The sequence below is a fragment of the Rhineura floridana genome, chromosome 3 (assembly GCF_030035675.1).
Source record: "Rhineura floridana isolate rRhiFlo1 chromosome 3, rRhiFlo1.hap2, whole genome shotgun sequence".
Taxonomy (NCBI): Eukaryota; Metazoa; Chordata; class Lepidosauria; order Squamata; family Rhineuridae; genus Rhineura; species Rhineura floridana.
Window position 1 is genome coordinate 217455053 of NC_084482.1, and position 20600 is coordinate 217475652.

At 44.2% G+C, this 20600-nt stretch overlaps 1 protein-coding gene across 2 annotated transcripts in view; it reads right to left on the bottom strand.

Moving 5' to 3' along the window:
• The window catches only part of LOC133381560 (alpha-2-macroglobulin-like), a 74421-nt gene that overhangs the window by 24597 nt on the left and 29224 nt on the right, over positions 1 to 20600 (bottom strand). Inside the window, exons 16-24 of one of the 2 annotated variants that reach the window (XM_061620812.1) lie at positions 19340 to 19513; positions 18023 to 18092; positions 16355 to 16511; positions 10623 to 10905; positions 9433 to 9559; positions 8991 to 9106; positions 6536 to 6587; positions 2639 to 2725; positions 552 to 728 (exon numbers count right to left, since the gene is read on the bottom strand). In XM_061620812.1, the coding sequence (XP_061476796.1) occupies positions 552 to 728; positions 2639 to 2725; positions 6536 to 6587; positions 8991 to 9106; positions 9433 to 9559; positions 10623 to 10905; positions 16355 to 16511; positions 18023 to 18092; positions 19340 to 19513 (1243 nt within the window). Of the gene's footprint in view, positions 1 to 551; positions 729 to 2638; positions 2726 to 6535; positions 6588 to 8990; positions 9107 to 9432; positions 9560 to 10622; positions 10906 to 16354; positions 16512 to 17986; positions 18093 to 19339; positions 19514 to 20600 lie in introns of both variants that reach the window. The other variant, XM_061620811.1, reaches the window with a different exon arrangement.

Sequence of the window (20600 nt, forward strand, 5' to 3'; positions counted from 1 at the left end):
GGGCCGTAACTGGGTAATCTCCAAGTAGGACTAGGAAGGACTCTCAGAAACCCTGAGAGCCACTGTTGGTCAGTGTTGACAATTCTGAGCTCGATAGATCAACAGTCTGACTCAAGATAAGGCACTTCCCATGTTTCTCAGGGAAATGAGAGCATGCTATTTAATAAATGAAAGCTCTCACTAATATAAGCATTTATTTGCATAATTCGCCTAGCATGTGCAGCGTCGTTGTTGTGTTTGTTTTTTTACACATTACGTGGGTGGAGAACTGCATTGTAAAATTCAGAGAAGTGCACATTTGCAAGGATGGCTGCTTATTGGTTCTCGTTTCAGAAGTGCAGATTTGGTGGGTTCCCCTTAAAATGCAAACCGGAATCAAATCTCTCCAATATCCCTGCTGATTAATCTGCTCATTCAGCCCATTAAAGCTGGCCTGTATAAATAATTACAACTATTGTCAGTCAGAGGGAACCTACATTGTTAACCCACCCCACCCTCCAAGGAAAACAAGAAGATTAAGACTCCCCCCACAGGGCCTCAGAAGTTCTCACCAGCCACTAAATATCCAATGGCCCTGGATCTGATCTCATCGGTAAGCTGCCCGGTCTTATTCAGATAGTCCAAGATGTAGATATTGGGTGCAAAGAGGGCCATGTTCTGCTCCCCACAACCGTAGGGCATCTGAAGAAGTTGATGGAGGTTCTCTATAGCTGGGCCCAGGATGTCTCCTGGGATGTGGGAAAGGGAGGGGGGAGAGAGAGAGAGAGAGAGAGAGAGAGAGAGAGAGAGAGGCTTAGGGGATTGTTTTTTCCCCAAATACCAATTGCTGGAAACCGCAGGAGGGGAGAGTGCTCTTGCACTCGGGTCTTCCTGGCAGGCTTCCTATGGGCAACTGGCTGGCCACTGTGAGAACAGGATGCTGGACTCTATGGGCCATTGGCCTGATCCAGCGGGCTGTTCTTAGTTTAGAATTTGGGGAAAGGCTGTAGGCTGGGCAAGTGAAATGAGGAACCATTGTGTGGAGTGCTCCTGTTCAGGGTTCCAGCAAGCCAAGTCATGCCTTTTTCCTCCAGAACACTCTATTCCATTCTCTGTCCACCACTACTTTTACCATTTCTGCTCCCAAGATACTCAGGAAGCTTCCAGATGCCCTGTTTAATGGCCGTTATGGAAGGTAGGACAGGAAAGAGTGTGGCTTTGAGATTTTGGGACATTTTTTAAAAAAAACCTCTTTAAAAAATATTTACTTGATAGAGCTAAGCCCTAATGGACCAGCTTCCACTGACTTTAACTGGGGAGTAGGAGATATGAAAAATGGAACTAATGCAACAAACTAACGCACTAGGATTCAACAATGGCAATATATTGTGGTCACATTTCAGAGGTATCCTCTCAGTTCACAGTGTACAATACTCCCTCCCCTTCAATGTTAGACAGGCAACATCTCTGTTATCTTTTTGGCGCCTATTGAAGACCTTCCTCTTTCAAGAAGCCTTTTAAGTTGAGACCTTATCCCAGTCTGTGTCTGTGTCAATTCCTTTTTATTTATTTATTTATTTATTACATTTATATACGTCCCCATAGCCAAAGTTCTCCGGGAGGTTTCCAAAAATTAAAAACATGGAACATTAAAAACAAATATACAATTTTAAGACCATACAAAGTTTAAAACCATGAAGCACAGGTAAACAAGTTAAAAAGCGTTTTAAGATGTTTTTAAAATGTTTTTTAAAAAAACTCAAACTTTTTTCTTTTTTAAGATGTCTTCAAAGTTTTTTAAAAAGATGTTTTATAGCTTTTTTAAAAAACAGTGTTTTTAACCTTTTTTCTTTTTTAAGATGTCTTCAAAGCTTTTGAAAAATGTTTTTAAAGATGTTTTGTTTAAACGTATTTTAAACTCTGTTTTTCATAGAATAGTAGAGTTGGAAGGGGCCTATAAGGTCATCAAGTCCAACCCCCTGCTCAATGCAGGAATCCAAATCAAAGTATTCCTGACAGATGGCTGTCCAGTTGCCTCTTGAATGCCTCCAGTGTCGCAGAGCCCACTACCTCTCTAGGTAATTGGTTCCATTGCTGTATGGCTCTAACAGTTAGGATTTTTTTTCTGATGTCCAGTTGAAATCTGGCTTCCTGCAACTTGAGTTTTTATGATGTTTGATGTTTGATGAAGAGGTGGCTAGGTGTGCCGCGAATATTATGAAAGTATATTTTAAAAATGAGAAGAAACCCATTTGTATTAAAATATATTAAGACATTTTTAATTTTGTACACGAAGTGCACCAGAAATTTTTTATATGTTTTACAGTGCACCGCGAACCAAAAAAGTTTGAGAATCATTGTTTTAAAGTGTTTTTAGTGCTTTTGTTTGCTGCCCTGGGCTCCTGCTGGAAGAAAGGGTGGGATAAAAGTCTAATAATAAATAAACAAACAAATAAATAAAATATTAGCCACTCACTGTTAGGCTGCACAGGGGCTCTAATTCTGTGCTTCCTACACGTGCCTGCAAATTTGCCAGCAGTTGTATCAAAGCAACTGCTTTGGGGCCACTGAGCATGCCCAGACTTCTTCGGTCTGTTTGGGGGTTTAAAAGAGTAGCCACAGCTCTTGGCTCAGGTCTCCTCAGGGTTGCATTACTTACCCACCACGCAGAAGGAGGCCCTGGCTGAACCCTCCACAACATTTTCTGGCAGCTTTAAAGATACAGATGTCGACAACTGAGGCTTTTCTGCAGGGGAAACAGAGAGAGTTTTGATCGTGCCCATTGCCCTTCCGGATAGCCATCCCTTCCTGCTCCCCCGGGCTTTTATTCTCCTCAATTAGTCGGGGGCCTTTGTGAGCCTGTTTTTTCACCTTTGATCTTCCCTTGCCAGCTTGAGAGTTGTTGCCTACTCACCAGAGACCAGAGGAAAGGTCTGCAATACCCTTTGGCCTACAGAAGTTAGTCCAATAATCAACACCATAACTGCTCAGGCCTGAGCAAACTCTGTCCCTGCCTTAGGGGGTTACTGATTACTACCAGCCTCATGCCTGGCACTGCTCAGGAAATCTGAGAAACCAAAGAAGTCAGTGCGGTTTTGAAAGGTTTGGTCTGCCATCTTGATTCAAAATGGCACCCAGTCAGATCTAAAACCTTGATCTCCTACACGGGGGTTTCATTGCACTTGAATCTGTGCTTTGGTTCTGGCCCTTGCTTTTAGCACTTTTACCTACTTGAAAAAGGGCACTGCTGTCTTAAACTCATAGTAACTGTTGGAGGGAATAAATAAAACAGTTGTTCACATTACACTAGATGTGTGCATTTTGATGCTAACTTAGTCTCTTTAAGTATTTTTTATACTTTAGCAGAGCAACTTGCAAAATTCTGAAAGCTGAAAAAAAATGCCAGGGATTTCACAAATGAGCTGGAATGAAATTCATTTGTTTCTAGAGGGGCCGAGAATGGAACTGGAACTAATTCCTTTTTAAAATGAACTTTCCAAGCACTGTGGATTTCACAACCCAGGCGAGGCATTTGCAGAGTCCTGGTTGGCTTGGAGATGTAGATGTTCATGGACCGCTCTAGGAGGCCACCTCACATGCTCTAGAACGTAACCTTATCACTACTAAGTTCCTGTGCCAGGTGGAATCACAGCATTCTGACCTGTGACTGGGCCTGTCGTGTTGACCTGTACCTTTTCAGTGTTGGCTTCCTGTTTGTAGAATGCCCTCCCCAGTGAGATGTGCCTTTCTTTGATATTATTGACTTTTAGGAGGAATTTGAGAACAGTCCGCTTTACCCAAGCATTTTAATGGCTGAAGGGGACTATTCTTGGCAACTGGTTTTTTTAACTGAGCTGTAACTGTTTTTTAAAAATGTTTTCACAGTTTTCTGAATTTTTAAAAAACGTTTTGTAGTTTATTATTATTATTGTTAGTAGTAGTAGTAGTAGCAGCAGTAGTAGGCAATTGGACCCTTGGATGATAAGGGAGTCAAAGATGTACTAAAGAATGATAAGGAGGTTGCAGAGAAGCTAAATGAATTTTTTGCATCTGTCTTCACAGTGGAAGATATAGGGCAGATCCCTGAACCTGAGCTAACATTTGCAGGAAGGGATTCTGAGGAACTGAGACAAATAGTGGTAATGAGAGAGGAAGTTCTAGGCTTAATGGACAATATAAAAACTGACAAATCACCGGGCCCGGATGGCATCCACCCGAGAGTTCTCAAAGAACTCAAATGTGAAATTTCTGATCTGCTAACTAAAATATGTAACTTGTCCCTCGGGTCCTCCTCCATGCCCAAAGACTGGAAACTGGCAAATGTAATGGCAATCTTCTAAAAGGGATCCAGAGGGGATCCCGGAAATTACAGGCCAGTTAGCTTAACTTCTGTCCCTGGAAAACTGGTAGAAAGTATTATTAAAGCTAGATTAACTAAGCACATAGAAGAACAAGCCTTGCTGAAGCAGAGCCAGCATGGCTCTGCAAGGGTAAGTCCTGTCTCAGTAACCTATTAGAACTCTTTGAGAGTGTAAACAAGCATATAGATAGAGATGATCCAGTGGACATAGTTACTTAGACTTTCAAAAAGTGTTTGACAAGGTACCTCACCAAAGACTTCTGAGGAAGCTTAGCAGTCATGGAATAAGAGGAGAGGTCCTCTTGTGGATAAGGCATTGGTTAAGAAGCAGAAAGCAGAGAGTAGGAATAAACGGACAGTTCTCCCAATGTAGAAAGTGGAGTCCCTCAAGGATCGGTATTGGGACCTGTACTTTTCAACTAGTTCATTAACGATCTAGAATTAGGAGTGAGCAGTCAAGTGGCCACGTTTGCTGACGATACTAAATTGTTCAGGGTTGTTACAACAAAAAGGGATTGCAAAGAGCTCCAAAAAGACCTCTCCAAACTGAGTGAATGGGCGGAAAAATGGCAAATGCAATTGATAAACAAGTGTAAAATTATGCATATTGGAGCAAAAAACCTTAATTTCACATATACGCTCATGGGGTCTGAACTGGCGGTGACCGACCAGGAGAGAGACCTCGGGGTTGTAATGGACAGCACGATGAAAATGTCAACCCAGTGTGCGGCAGCTGTGAAAAAGGCAAATTCCATGCTAGCGATAATTTGGAAAGGTATTGAAAATAAAACAGCCAACATCATAATGCCATTGTATAAATCTATGGTGTGGCCGCATTTGGAATACTGTGTACAGTTCTGGTCGCCTCATCTCAAAAAGGATATTATAGAGTTGGAAAAGGTTCAGAAGAGGGCAACTAGAATGATCAAGGAGATGGATCAACTCCCTTGAGGAAAGGTTGCAGCATTTGGGGCTTTTTAGTTTAGAGAAAAGGCAGGTCAGAGGAGACATGATAGAAGTGTATAAAATTATGCATGACATAGAGAAAGTGGATAGAGAAAAGTTTTTCTCCCTCTCTCATAATACTAGAACTCGTGGACATTCAAAGAAGCTGAATATTGGTAGATTCAGGACAGACAAAAGGAAGTACTTCTTTACTCAGCGCATAGTTAAACTATGGAATTTGCTCCCACAAGATGCAGTAATGGCCACCAGCTTGGACGGCTTTAAAAGAAGATTAGACAAATTCATGGAGGACAGGGCTATCAATGGCTACTAGCCATGATGGCTGTGCTCTGCCACCCTAGTCAGAGGCAGCATGCTTCTGAAAACCGGAAGCCTCAGGAGGGGAGAGTGTTCTTGCACTCGGGTCCTGCTTGCGGGCTTCCCCCAGGCACCTGGTTGGCCACTGTGAGAACAGGATGCTGGACTAGATGGGCCACTGGCCTGATGCAGCAGGCTCTTCCTATGAAATAATAATAATAATGATAATAATAATGATAATGATGATGATGATGATATTATTATTATTATTGTTAACTATTATTATTATTATTATTATTATTATTTCTGAATGGGCCAGAATCTCCCACTGGTTTTGCTCCCAACGTGGGATGGAATTTGGGACCTCTCAAATCACAGCAAGGGCGGGGAACCTATGGCCATCCAGATGTGGTGGGACTCCACCTTCCCACATCTTTGACCATTGGCCATGCCAACTGGGGCCAATGGGATGTGCTTTAAATGAATGATGTCGATGCGAGTGAAGTTGCACAGAGAGGCTGCTGTGGAAGAAGTGGCCTTTGAGATCTGCTCTGCATGTATAGCCACAATGTGGCTCTTGAGCCCACATGCCTTTGGAGATATCATCACCAATCATTATAGATCAACAACAGTTGATGAAGTTGATCTATAATGATCAGAGATCATCTCTCCCAGACTGCAGAGCTTGGAAAAGTTACTTTTTTGAACTACAACTCCCATCAGCCCAATCCAGTGGCCATGCTGCCTGGGGCTGATGGGAGTTGTAGTTCAAAAAAGTAACTTTTCCAAGCTCTGTCCCAGAGCCACATCATCACAATACATCCAGAGCTGATCTCAAAGGCCACCTGTTCCACAGGGGCCTCTCTTATTAATAATTCAGCTTTATGCAGTTAAATGGAGTGAAAGGAAGAGGGGTCCCCAATGAGCACTTACCGGCTGCACAGAGCAGATTGCTGAAGACCACCTCCTTTGGAATCCCTTCAGGCTTTGTGATGAGGGAAGAAAAAGAGAAAAAAAGAGGGAGAGGTGAACATGAGAAACTCTGAATTTTGTTGTTATGTGCGACCCTATGAATCAGCGACCTCCAAGAGCATCTGTTATGAACCACCCTGTTCAGATCTTGTAAGTTCAGGTCTGTGGCTTCCTTTATGGAATCAATCCATCTCTTGTTTGGCCTTCCTCTTTTTCTACTCCCTGCTGTTTTTCCCAGCATTATTGTCTCTTCTAGTGAGTCATGTCTTCTCATTATGTGTCCAAAGTATGATAACCTCAGTTTCATCATTTTAGCTTCAAGTGATAGTTCTGTTTTAATTTGTTCTATGCTGAGAAGGAAATAAAAGTGTATTTGTGGGGGGTGGGATAGAAGCCCTATCTGCTCTACATATTGAAAGCAGTAGCATACCACTTTAAACAGTCATGGCTCCCCCCCAAGAATCTTGAGAACTGTAGTTTCTAAAACATGATGAGAGTTGTTGGGAGAACCCATTTTCCCCTCACAGATCTACAGTCCCCAAAGCACTTGAACAATCATTCCCTCTTCTTCCCAGGGAACTCTGGGAACTGTAGCTTTGTAAAGGGAATGGGGGGAGCTCCTCACAATTCTCTGCACCCTTGAATGACAGTTCCCAGAATACTTACTTTCAAGGAAGATACTGGAGCCTATTACAGCATGAAGTATTAGTTATTCAATTCGCATTTCAAGCCAAATCTATCAAATTCACACTTTCCAAAACAATACGAGAATCAAAACACAGCCATCCTTTGAAACTGGCGCTTCTCTGAATTTTGCGATGCAATTTGCCAACGAAACAAAAGTTTACAAAACTGCGTGTATTAGGAAAGAGTGTGCATATAAATGAATGAGTTAAATAACATGCAAAAACTGCATTACTTTAGGAGAAAATGATTGTAAAAATGTGTACATTAGTCCAAACTGCCCACAAAAATGTGTTTAGGAGAAATTTGCACTATCATAGAATCACTAAAATGTTGGAGACTTTTCATGACGATTCTTTTGCAAAATAAAAATGCAAATTGCGGCAGGAATGTGGAGAACTGAATTTAAGATTGGGAAAAAATGAGAAGCTGCGAGAACTGAAATTGACAGATCTTTCCATCCCTAGTAACGAATCTGTTTTCTTATTTTCTTCATTTTCCTCAGAGGCTGTGAAGAAACTGAGGTACAAAAGCAATGGCTTAATGAGAAAGTGAAGATGGGATTGATCACCCAGCAAGGCCGGCTCTATCGTTAGGCAGAGTGAGACAAAATCACCTCAAGCGGCCAATCTGGGAGACCATGAAAAGGCAGAAAATGGTTAGTTATTCACTTTATTACTGCAGTGTTTTTATTACCAGTTTCGGAAGCAGGTTTTGTGGATTTTCCAATTCAGGTGCCAAAATAAATTGACTGGATGTCTACGTTGCTTTTTCATGCCTACTGAAGGCCTTCCTTTTATAGCAGAGGTGTTCACCCCAGTCTGGAATTTTAGATGAATTATTTTTAGATTTTTAAAAAACTTGTAAAAACTATCTTGTTCTGGAGAGCTTTTGGTTGGGATGGACGGATCAGCCTGACACTGTTTAAAGATTTTTATCTTCTATTTTTATCTTTTAAATTATTTTATTCTCACTCTTTTATACGTGTATGCATAATGCATTTTATGTATTTTAATAGTATTTTATGCATTTTAACCTACATTTTAATTTGTGTTTTTATTGTGTATTTTGTTATATACGTGTGTGATTTTATTGTAGCTGCCCTGAGTGCCCTATTGTAGGGTAGAAGGGTGGGATAGAAATATTTTAAATAAATAAATAAATGTAATTGTTTATCACTTAGGTGTTTGCCACCCTGGAGTCCTTTGGGAGGGATGATGATGACGATGACGATGATGATGATGATGATGATTCAATAAGAATGCTGTGCACTGTGACTTGAAGTGGGAGCAGGGAGCCCTGTCCTCTGGACTCATTTACTTCAACGAAATCCAACATTAATGAATACACATACCAGTTTGATTATGCATACCCATTCAGGAATGCTCTCTGCATACTTCAAGAGCACATGGATTGGGGGATGGGGATGCTGCAAGGTCTGGCCCAGCCCTTATTGTCCCACTCCTTCTCCCCCTCCCTTTAAAGATTTATGTTAAACATGTCAAGGCTAAAAGAATCCTTTAACATGGCAAGACAGGACTTCATGCATCGAAAGGAGGTTGCCACAGCAGGTCGTCATGGTGCCAGTCCTTGATTGCATGATGGGGCTTTCCTGAAGGAGACTCACGTGGCAGGATTCAGGGATCTTTCTGGGATTGTTCTACTGAGTAAATATGTGCAGTTACAGACATGTAATCATCACTTAGCACCAAGATGAAAGCAGCCTTTGTACCTCGACTAAAAGCTGTTTGATCACAGTGTCCTTTTGTCCTTTGGTGAGTGTCTCCATGATTTCATTCCCACAGGGCTGGTTCAGGGCCTCAGCGCTTGTGGTGAAGTTCACTTCCCCTAGAACAAAAATGGCCACCTCATCATCTCATCTCATCCATCACTGTCTCTCCAAATCAGCTTACTTCAGCAGCTTACATCCAAGGGCATCTTCAAGCCCTGTCCTCTGGCATAAGTGGGCTGGGGGCGCTGAGAACCCGCAGAGGGTTGTAGGAAATACCCCAAGGAGTTACTCTGGGGGAGGCATCAGCCCTCCTTCTGTCCATATCCCCAATATATGGAGAACAAAGAGAATCTTCCTCCCACATGAGGATGGGGCAGCCTGGCTCCTCTTCTTCTCTATCCCTCCGGCCCCTTGACTCTGAGATGTTAGCATTGCTGCTTACCTAGAGATTTGGGAGTCACCATCCAGGAGACCGTCTTCCTTCCATTTGCACACACACAATGAGAGCTCTCCTCCTTCTCCACGGAGACAGCTACAAAGTCAGGGGAGGGAGCCAGAGATATATGAACCTGTCCACAGACACAAAGGCGTCACCAAGGAGGAAAAACAGTGCTGGTCTGGTGTGGAAAAGGATTCAGAGGAGGAGGAGAAGAAGTCAAGGCAAGATGTGGAACACCATCAGAGGGGCCAGGTAGGCCTACAGCAGGTGTGGGAGAAACTTTGGGCCCTCTCATCAGCTCCAGCAAGCATGGCCACAGCCAGGGATGATGGGATTTGTAGTTCAGCAACATCTGGAGGGTCAAAGGTTCCCCACACCTGACCTATAGCGTTACCGGGGCATGTGAATTCACAGTGGGGGGAGGGGAGGGTGGCAGGAAGGCAAGTGAGAGAAGGAAATAGCGCCTCTGTCACGTGGGGCTTTGCATATAGGCAGAAGGGAGAAATACTATTTTGTTTGCCTTTGAAAGAGAAACTACCTCATTCACACCTCTCAAACCAATGTGCAAACCACAACGCAGCTGTCCTTCAAAAGTTGCTCTACTCCAAATTCTGAGGTGCAGTTCTCCAACCGATGTGTACAAAATGCAGTTAGTTGTAGTGGTGCATTTGTTACCTGCCCTTCACCAGCAGGTCCCCACATGGGTTACCACAAAATTAAAATTCAGTATTTTGCAAATGCAAAACAGATCGCATTCACAGGGATAGGAGGGGCCTCAGAAACACACTTCTCAGGTGTCAAAGGCCAGGGTAAAGAGGTGCATATCATTATGGCAAAGTGTACAAAAAAATGGAGATGTCCATGAAAATAACATTTTAAAAAATGCATCGTATTCAGGGAAACAGCTTGCAAAAAGGTGTATATTAGGACTGCACACAAAAATGTGTTTATTATAAATTTACTCCAAAATGCTGATGAGGATTAAAAAATAAAAAAGCTGTTGCTTCAGAGAACCAATTTAAAACTGGAAAAATGAAAACTTTGAGAAAATAAGTGGAGAGATTCCTATTTTCCTAGATGTGTGTACCTGTTATGGTTCTATACATTCTGGGCCCAGGGGATCCAAATTCTATACCAAGGAAAGAGGGAAAGGAGATTTCAGGACCTGGGAGCCAAGGTTGGGCATTCCTCACCCTCATGCAGTGTGGCAGGTAAGAGAAGAGGGTGGCCCTCAGCGTGAATGCTTCGCCCCGCACCACGGAGTAGGGTAAGGTAATCTCGAGGAAGAAGGGCTGGAAGGCCCTCAGGGCGATCTTCGGGGCCAAGCCGATGCCCACATCCTGCGACAAGCAGAAGGCTCCCGTCTGCCATTCTGTGATGGTGTCCGGAATGGTCACAGGCAGAGTGGCCTGCGCTGGAACAATGCCAGACTTCTCAGAGCTGTACAAGAAGTCATTCCCATCTGATAAAGGGTCTCTGAAAGAGAGTAACAGCAATGAAAAGGGTAAGGAAGAATGCCACAGAAACCTTCTGCAATCAATATGCTGGGGCGTTCAATGTCTCACTTAGGGATGAGGGAGAAATTAGACTCTGTTCACACTATCGAATTCGTACTTCCCAGGAGAACACAAACACAGCCATCCTTCAAAATTTGCACTTACCCGAATGTTGAGATGCAGTACTTCAGCCAGAGTTTATAAAAATGTGCAGATTAGGGGAAAGTGTGCATAAAAATGAACATATGGGTGAAAGCAAGGTACAAGAATGCATTATATTGGGAGAAATTGCTTGCAAAAATTGGTTAAAACTGCATACATATATATATGTTTATTAGGAGAATTTCACACTAAAATGTTGAAGAATTTTCATGAAGATTTTAAACAAATCTCAAGAAAACATGGATTAAGGAGCAGGGTCTAATCAGTAGTGGCTTCTCCATTAACTCCCTGCCCAGCAAAGCTTAGTTGGATAGCTCTGCTTTAACCCTTAAAAAGCTGTTGAAAACTGTACTCCAGCAGGCAATGGTGTGGCAAGGTTGTTACTGAATTATATTATTAATAATAATGGCTTTTTGCCACTGGATATTCGGGTTTTCTTTACAATTAATTTTATAATCTTTTGCCGCGTTTTGTGTGATGTTGCAGGCACAAAAGAGGGGTCCTTTTCAGTGGTTGCCTTGTATAGATACTCCTTTCTTATGGGAAGTGCATTGAATTCCTTCCTTTTTTGCTTGTTAGCAGGCTTTATTTTTATTTCAACCTGTTTTTGGTTTAAAATGATGGTCATGATTTCAAATTGGTACTTCTCTCTGTGATAAAGATGTTTATTTGGATTGTTGAGCTGGATTAAAAGGTAAAGGTGTCCCCGCACTTATAGTGCGAGTCGTTTCCGCCTCTTAGGGTGACGTCTTGTGACGCTTACTAGGCAGCCCGTATATATGGGGTGGGATTGCCAGTTCCCTCCCTGGCCTTTCTTTACCCCCCAGCATATGCTGGGTACTCATTTTACCGACCACCGATGGATGGAAGGCTGAGTGGACCTCGACCCCTTTTACCGGAGATTCGACTTCCTTCTTCCGTTGGAATCGAACTCCAGCCGTGAGCAGAGCTTCAGCTGCGTTGCTGCCGCTTACCTCTCTGCACCACGTTTTAAGCTGCTGTTTTAATAATAACAATAATAAAGCTATTATTTATATTTTATTTTTATTTTATTTTTTTGTTTGTTTTTTTATTTTATTTTTTGTTTTTTACGATGTTGTCTATAGTCCGTCTTCAGAAAACTTTTGTTTTGAAAGGTCGCATAAATATCCTTAAATAAACAAAGTGAACTTACCCGGATGATTCTAAAGCCCCAATCAATTAATCCTAAAGTCAGTTACTACAAAAAAATTGTCTCAAAGCAACTTACAATTTTTTAAAAAAGCATACCATGCCAATTTTAAAATACAAATTGAAAATATATTAGATGATAAAAGAACCCTATTAACTAAAAGTGCTCACTCTGCAATGACATAAACAGGACACATCCTACCCCACCCAATTAAAAGATGAAAACCAAATAAGAGCAAAATGTGAATAGGAACGTCTTCACCTGGTGCCTAAAGACTGATAGCGATGGCACTGGACTAGACACATCTCTCTAGCAAGAGTATGACCACAGTCAAGGGGCTACCACAGAGAAGGCTCCGTCTTGCGTTGCCACCCATCACACCACAGATGATGAACACAGGGTCTGAGCAGGTTTGTGTGGTGAACACGATCCCTAAGGTTTTGGGGTCCTGAGCCACATAACGCTTCACAGGTCAAAACCAGCAAGCCTGGAAACAAACTGGCAGCCAACGCAGTCAGGCCAAGGCAAGTGTTATATGATCAAACTTTGTACTTCCAGTCAACAGTCTCGCCACTGAATTCTGCACCAGCTTCAGTTTCCAAACTGTCTTCAAAGGCAGCCCCGCCTATTACCCTTTGCAGTAATCACACTGTTTGTGTACGTTACAAACACATTTGCCTGAGAATACTCAGCCTGTGAATAAGCGTAAGCTATGGAATTCACTTCCACAAGATGCAGTGATGGCCACCAGCATGCATGGCTTGAAAGTGTCAGACAACTTCATGGGAGATCAAGCTATCTGTGACTACTAACCATGGTGAAGTTTTCCCTCCACTGTCAGAGATTGTAGGCCTCCAAATACCAGCTGTTGGGAATTGAAAAAACTCAGGCCCTTGTGGGCTTCCCATTGAGGCACCTGGTTGGCCGCTGTGAGAAGAGAAGGCTGGACTAGATGGTGGCCTGACCCACAGCAAAAAGAAAAAAAGGGGGGAACCCAGAATACTTGAAAAAATATGTTTATTATGACAAAAGCCCAATGTGTTTTGGCCACTCTGTGGTTTGGCCTTCGTCAGGGGCTGTAAACAAAATCATGAGAACACACCATATTATTGTAGAGGAATTTCATACAGCATATAGTGGGGAGCCACTATATTAAACGTCTGGGCAGCAGATACTGGAGGGGTGGTGGCAGGCCACGCCAAGTTAGGGGAACAAGGGATAGATACGTTATACCCATCCCTTGTTCCGGGCCTGTACACAACCAGAAGATAAGTGGGGGATGCAGGACTCCATCCAACCTTCGACTGCTGTTGTGTAATGCCAGGTCTGTAGTACAGAAGTCATCTCTCATCCACGATATGATCCTGGATGAGGTTGCAGACCTGGTATGTATTACGGAGACCTGGCCCACCCATGTAGCCGGTCATGCCCTTGACCTTGTGTTTGTCTCGGGAGGGGACGGTAGTGCTCTGAAAATGAGGGCTGTTTCCTCTAACCCCGTGTCATGGTCAGATCACTATCTGGTGAATATAGACCTCTCAATGCCACACACCCTCCTCAGGGGTCAAGGACCTATTAAGATGGTCCTCCCCAGATGCCTGATGGAATCCAAGGGATTCCTGAATGCTCTGGGGGATTTGGAGCTGACAGAAGGACACTCGGTTGAAACCCTGGTGATGGAGTGGAATAGGGAGATCACCAGGGCGGTAGACCGTGTGGCTCCGAAATGTCCTCTCCCCCTGAATAGAACTCAGACGGCACCCTGGTATACACCTCGGTTGCGGGGTCTGAGACAGGAGGTGAGACGACTAGAGCGCCGGTGGCAGAAATCTCGCACTGAAGACAATCGAACACGGTTTAGAGCAGCAATAGCTGCCTACCAGGTGGCCACAAAGGCGGCGAAGAGGGACTTCTTTGCTGCCTCTATTGCGTCAGCAGAGTGCTGTCCCAGGAAGTTGTTCCAAGTGGTCCGAAGCCTGGTCAGTCCAGTTGCTCAGGAACCCATGGAACACTCTAAAGCCTCCTGTGACATATTTGCTAAACACTTTGCCGATAAAATCGAGCGCCTGAAGTGCACAATTCCGCACGCCGTGGATACAGGAAGTGGGCCAGAGTCGGCCAGTTGCATTCCGGTCCGGTGGGATCAGTTTCAGCCTCTTCTCACTGAGGAAGTGGACAAGGTGTTCTCTACTGTGAAGCCAACCACTTGTCTGCTCGATCCTTGCCCCTCGTGGCTCATTGTGAGCTGCAAGGGGAGACTGGGCGAAGGGATCAAGGCAGTGGTAAATGCATCCTTGGAAGAGGGTGCAATGCCATCTGCCCTCAAGGAGGCAGTGATAAAGCCCATCTTGAAAAAGTCCTCCTTGGATCCCCAAGAGTTGAATAACTTTTGCCCAGTCTCTAACTTACCATTCTTGGGCAAGGTGATAGAGCGAGTGGTGGCCAAACAACTACAGACACATTTGGATGAAACAGATTATTTAGATCCATTCCAATCGGGCTTCAGGACTGGACATGGAACTGAAACAGTCTTGGTCGCCCTGGTGGATGATATGAGGAGGGCGTTGGATAGGGGAGAATATACCTTCCTCATCCTCCTGGATCTCTCAGCGGCTTTTGATACCGTTGACCACGGTATCTTGTTAAATCGCCTAGAGGGATTGGGAATAGGGGGCACTGTTTTACGGTGGTTCCATTCCTATCTCTCAGGCAGGTTCCAACGGGTAGCATAGGGGGATGAGGTTTCAGACCCTTGGCCTCTTACTTGCAGAGTGCCATAGGGTTCTATCCTTTCCCCCATGCTATTTAACATCTATGTGAAGCCGCTGGGAGCTATCATCAGGAGTTTGGGGCTGCAGTGTCACCAATGTGCGGATGATACTCAGCTCTATCTCTCATTTAAGTCCTCACCAGAGTTGGCTGTGAAGACCATGTCCAAGTGCCTGGAGTCTGTCAGTGGATGGATGGGCGAGAACAGGCTGAAGCTAAATCCCGACAAGACCGAGGTGTTGCTCGTGGGTGACAAGAGAAGGTTGGGAGACATCGACTTGGTATTCAATGGGGTGAGATTACCCCTGAAGGACCAGGTCCGCAGCCTTGGGGTCATTCTTGACTCCCAGCTGTCCATGGAGGCTCAGGTCTCGGCAGTGAGCCGGGCAGCTTGGTATCAATTACAAAATACAAAGGCTGCAACCCTACCTTCCTGTACATCTGCTCCCACAAGTGATACATGCCCTGGTCTCCTCTCGCTTAGACTATTGTAACGCGCTCTATGTGGGGTTACCCTTGAAAACGGTCTGGAAACTGCAGCTGGTACAGAATGCGGCAGCACGCTTGATTAAGCGTAGCTGTCATCAGGAATATATTACTCCGGTGTTGATAGACCTACACTGGCTACCAGTGGTTTACCGGGCCCAATTCAAGGTGTTGGTATTGACCTTTAAAACCCTATATGGTTTCGGCCTGGTTTATCTAAAGGACCGCCTCCAGTATCACCAATTAAGCCGCCTCACAGGATCAGCCACGCAGGATCTCCTCTCGGTCCCACCGGCCAAAACAGCTCAGCTGGTGAGGACCAGAGAGAGGGCCTTCTCGGTAGTGGCTCCCACCCTCTGGAATTCTCTCCCCTTTGATCTCCGACATGCCTCCTCCCTGATGAGTTTTCGCAGAGCTTTAAAGACCTGGCTATTCAGGCAGGCCTATAAGAACTTAGGGGTGGATTAGTTTTTACTGTATTAATTGATGTTTTTGATGTTAGCTAATTGATGAATGTATTAAATTGTGTATTGTATTTTTATGATGTTGTTGTAAGTCACCTAGAGAGTCTGTTAACTCGGACAGATAGGCGACTAACAAATAAAAATTTATTATTATTATTATTATTATATAAAACCATAATGTATCTGTGGAAAAATAATAATATTTACTCACATAAATGGGTCTAAAATATTTTAGACCTATTTAGACGGCCACGCTTTTCCTGTCTGATCCACAGCAGACAGAATGACTACAAGCCACAGGGCCTTGACTTCTTTCCGCAGGTCTTTGCCACAGAATTTGTGCCTGCCTCTCTCCAAGGCTTAAAGCCAACACTTACATCAGTTTAACCGCAATCCACAGCCACGTCTCGGGGAAGATACTCCTGACAGGCGGTGTTGCTTGAGCAGCAGCAGGGGCTATGTCACCAATTCTGTCACTCAACTCAGAAGCACCAGCATATGTTGTCAAGCGTGCCATGCCAACTGCTGGGGGTCCTGGGATGCCAGCACGTGGGAGGAGAAATATTATAAAGAACATTATTTCTTTATATTAAAATGTGTCCCACACCTTTCAAGCAAAAATGGCTAGAGTGTTGTGCTTGAACGCCATTCTCATTTCTAAACTGTGCAATGGCTAGCGCTTGTGCACAGGCTTATTTGTCACTGGACAGCTGCTGCTGAACAGCTTCCGTTCAGGGGTGTAGTTGTCCAGGGTCTCAGGGGGGCTTAGACCCCTTACCTTTTTGGAAGCAAGGGTCCCAGCAGAGTCCCTATGTCTCCAGAAACCTATGAGCCAATCAGCATGAAAGGGGTGTGTGTTAACCACTAACAAGAGTCTTCTCACTTGCTTCCTTCTCCTTTCCTGCTGACTGGAGCCAATCAGAGTGAAAGGAGGTGAGTCAGCCACTGAGAAGACTCTTTGCAATAGCTAACCCTCTCCTCTTTCATGCTTGTTGGCTCCTAGGGATGTCTCTTGTGGGAGAAGGCATTGATAAGGGTTTCATTCTCAACCCAGCAGCAAAAAAGAGGCAGGGGCATGGCTGGGATTCTCATGAAGGGAGCCTGCACTCCTGAATTTGACAGTGCACTACTACTTCTGCTGAAAAGTGCCATGAGGCATTCTTGGTGTTTGATCACTGTCACACGTGCTGCTCATAATTCAATTTCACAGTTAGATGAGCGTGCATGTGTGAAATCATCAGCACTATGCTACTTGCTTTCTGCTTAGTGACCTCCCCTCCGAAAGTGCTACACCCAGAGGCCAAATGTGGCCCTCCAGGCCTTTCTATATGGCCCTCAGGACTTTTCCCAGGCCACTCCCCTTCTCCCTAGGCCACACCCCTCACTAGCCCTGCTTGGGAACTCCTCACCCATACAGTCGATCTTCTTTCATGATTAATCTGGATCTCATCCCAAAGGAGTGACCTAAAGGGGCAGCTCCCCTTTGGTGTCATTCCCCTTGGGATCACCCCTGTTGGGGTTGGTTGAATGCCTTGTGGGATCACAGTGCTATTGCTTTCCCTTGGTGATTGTTCATTTATTGCTGCAAGGGTTCAGAATGAAGGTAAAGGCCAGTGGGATTGCTATGAGAGGGGGTGGGCAGCAGTTCCCAAAGCCACCTCTTCTCCTGCTCTCCTCACCAGCAAAGTTCTAGCATCAGCATCCTTTCAGGGTCTTCTCGTGGCCATGCTTGCAACCACAGTGGGACCATGGTGGCCAGCAACCTTTTCCTTTGTCCCCAACAAGATATCCTGGCTGCCACAGTTTCTTATTCTTAGTCACACTCACATCATATATTTAAAATGTATTTAAAGTACATCCTGGGAACAGTAGTTTATTAAGAGTGCTGGGAATTGTAGCCCTGTGTGGGGTAAAACCACAGTGCCCAGGATTCTTTGGGAGGAATCAATGTGCTTGAAATGTATGGTGTGGTTGTGACTGCTCACGTACTTTGGTCCAACATAGCTAACCTTGGCTGTTCACATCAGCGTCATAATTCAATTCACCTCTTGAGTAGTGTTGGCAAATTTCAGGCTTGTGAATCTTGGTGCTTGTAAAAACTTTCAAGCCAAAGTCCTGTTAAAAATGAGCACATGTGCCACTATGAAACATTTTAGCAACAGGGAAAACATGTCCATTTTGTACATCAAAATGAGGGATGGGGGAAGATTTTGGTTCATCCCCTCCCCCCCAAATCTGGAGCAAGCCTTCAAGAGATCATGCTCAGATTGAACATAGACATGTGGATCAGATCACATGTCTATGAACTTTTCTGAGCATGTCTCATTTCCATTTACTGGTTTGGAGGGGGGTTGTGCCAACGTGGCTGTGTACACACCATACCTTTAAGGTGCATGACTTCCCCCCAAAGAATCCTGGGAACTATAGTTTGTTAAGGGTGCTAGGAATTGTAGCTTGGTGAGGGGTAAACTACACTTCCCAGGATTCTTTTTTTTAGGGGGAATAAGTGCTTTAAATGTATGGTGTGAAGTCCAGACTTAGCTTCCCTCAATTTATGTTTACATTTACATTGTTTTCTTCCAACCTTAAAAGTTAGTAAAACCATAACAATTGTTAGGAGAAAGACCATGTCTTATCCCAGGGGTTCCACAGGCATATCATCATCATCTTTAGTCTGCCCATTAACCCAAGTTCCCAGGGAAGTATATAATCATAATAATACAGTAAAATACAACATAAAACATCAACAATAAAAGCATAAAACGTTCAAGTTCCCAAATCCAACAGCAGTAATGCTATTGAAAAGAAAATGGCAGCAATGCATCATTCACAGTGAACAGGAAACAGGCCAGCCAACTCCCCAAAGGCCAAGCAAAATGAGTGTGTCTTCATCAATGCAGAAAAGACATCAGCAAGAGAGACAACCTGAAGTGGTTCTACAATTGGGGCACCATAACCAAGAAGGCCCTGCTGTAAGTCACTGCTGAGAGTGCCAAGTCTGCAGATGAAACTGTCAGCAGGGCCACTCTACCAAATCTCAAGGCAGGGGTTGGCAAACAATGGGAGAGGCACTCATTCAAAAACCTGGTGTCCCAAAGCCATGTAGGGCTTTGTACATCAAACTCTGCCCCTTAAATTGGGGAAACCACCGCAGTTCTTTTAGAAATGGTGTGATATGCTTGCACCTAGCTCCACTACCCAATAACCTGGCTGCAACCTCCAGACCCAGCAGCAACCTCCAGATCCTCTTCAAGGGCAGCCCCATATAGAGCGCAATGCAGTAGTTTACATTTGGAAGTCACCAAAAGGTGTAGCAATCCATATCAACACTTCTCTGCCTGGCATTTCCCTTTGGTGCTCACCTTGAGAATTTCATAGGCATCACCTTCGCCATAAGAATAAGGCTCAGGGCTGTAGCGGATTCCATCCACAATGATCTTCTTCATCTCCACACAGGGATTAATGTTGTGTTCATCCAAATAGTAGTGGTTGTAGAAATAGCCTCTGAGATCCTTCACAGGGAGCAAGTCATAAACCTAGAAATGGAGTAGCCAGAATTCAGCATGCCCTAAAATGCTCTGGTACTGCTGACTACCCTCCAGTCCCTTATGCCCAGCACCTGTCCTCTTTAGTGACGGGGTGAAATCATCAGACTTCTCTGCTATTGCTTAGAGGCATCTGCAGAATCTGTTCCGGATGCCACCCAATCTGCTACTTATTTTTGGCAGAGAGAAACAGGCCCATCATGTAGTTAGAAAGTACTTAGCCTTCTATGTAGAACTTACAGTGCGATCCTAGGTATGTCTACTCAGATTTCAGTTGCATTGAGCTCATTGGGACTTACTCCCAGGTGTTTCACATATATTCACCTGGTTCACATATGGCACTAAACCATGGTTTGCTTAAGCTATAGTTTCCTTAACAAACCACAAGTTAACTGTGTGTCGTTCCACAGTTGACCAACCAAACCACGGCTTGTTTCTCCAAAGTTTGGTTTGTTTCCCAGTTCTTCCTGCTTTGTCCCTTTGCAGATTAGTGACCATCTGGGGTAGGGTGGTCAAACAAACTATGGGCAAGGAAGGGTATCAGGTTCACATGTAACACCACACCACAGTTAAAACAAACCAAGGTTATAAGTCAACAACAAGCCATGGCTCAGATTGTGCTGGATTGGCAGTGAACAAACAATAGTTAAGCTGCTGAGCAATGTTTTAATGATCAAACAAACCATGGCTTAATAAACAAACAAACCATGGTTTAGTGTTACATGTAAAACAGGTCATTATTGATGGGAGATCACTCTATTAGTTCATCTGAGACCAGTCACCATTTGGTGTTCATTCTCTGTCTGTCTGTCTGTCTGTCTGTCTGTCTGTCTGTCTGTCTGTCTGTCTGTCTGTCTCTGTCTCTGTCTCTCTGTCTCTCTCTCTCACACACACACACACGGTTATTATGTATCTGAAAAGTTTTAGTACTTGAATTTGCTTGTCTCTGTGTCTCAGGAACCTTTCCAGAGCTCTGCAGGTGGCTCAAAAGTGCAGGACTAGCCTTGCATGCAAAAGGTCCCAGGTTCAATCCTGCACCCTTGCTTGGAGAGCCACTGCCACTCAGGGTACACATTCC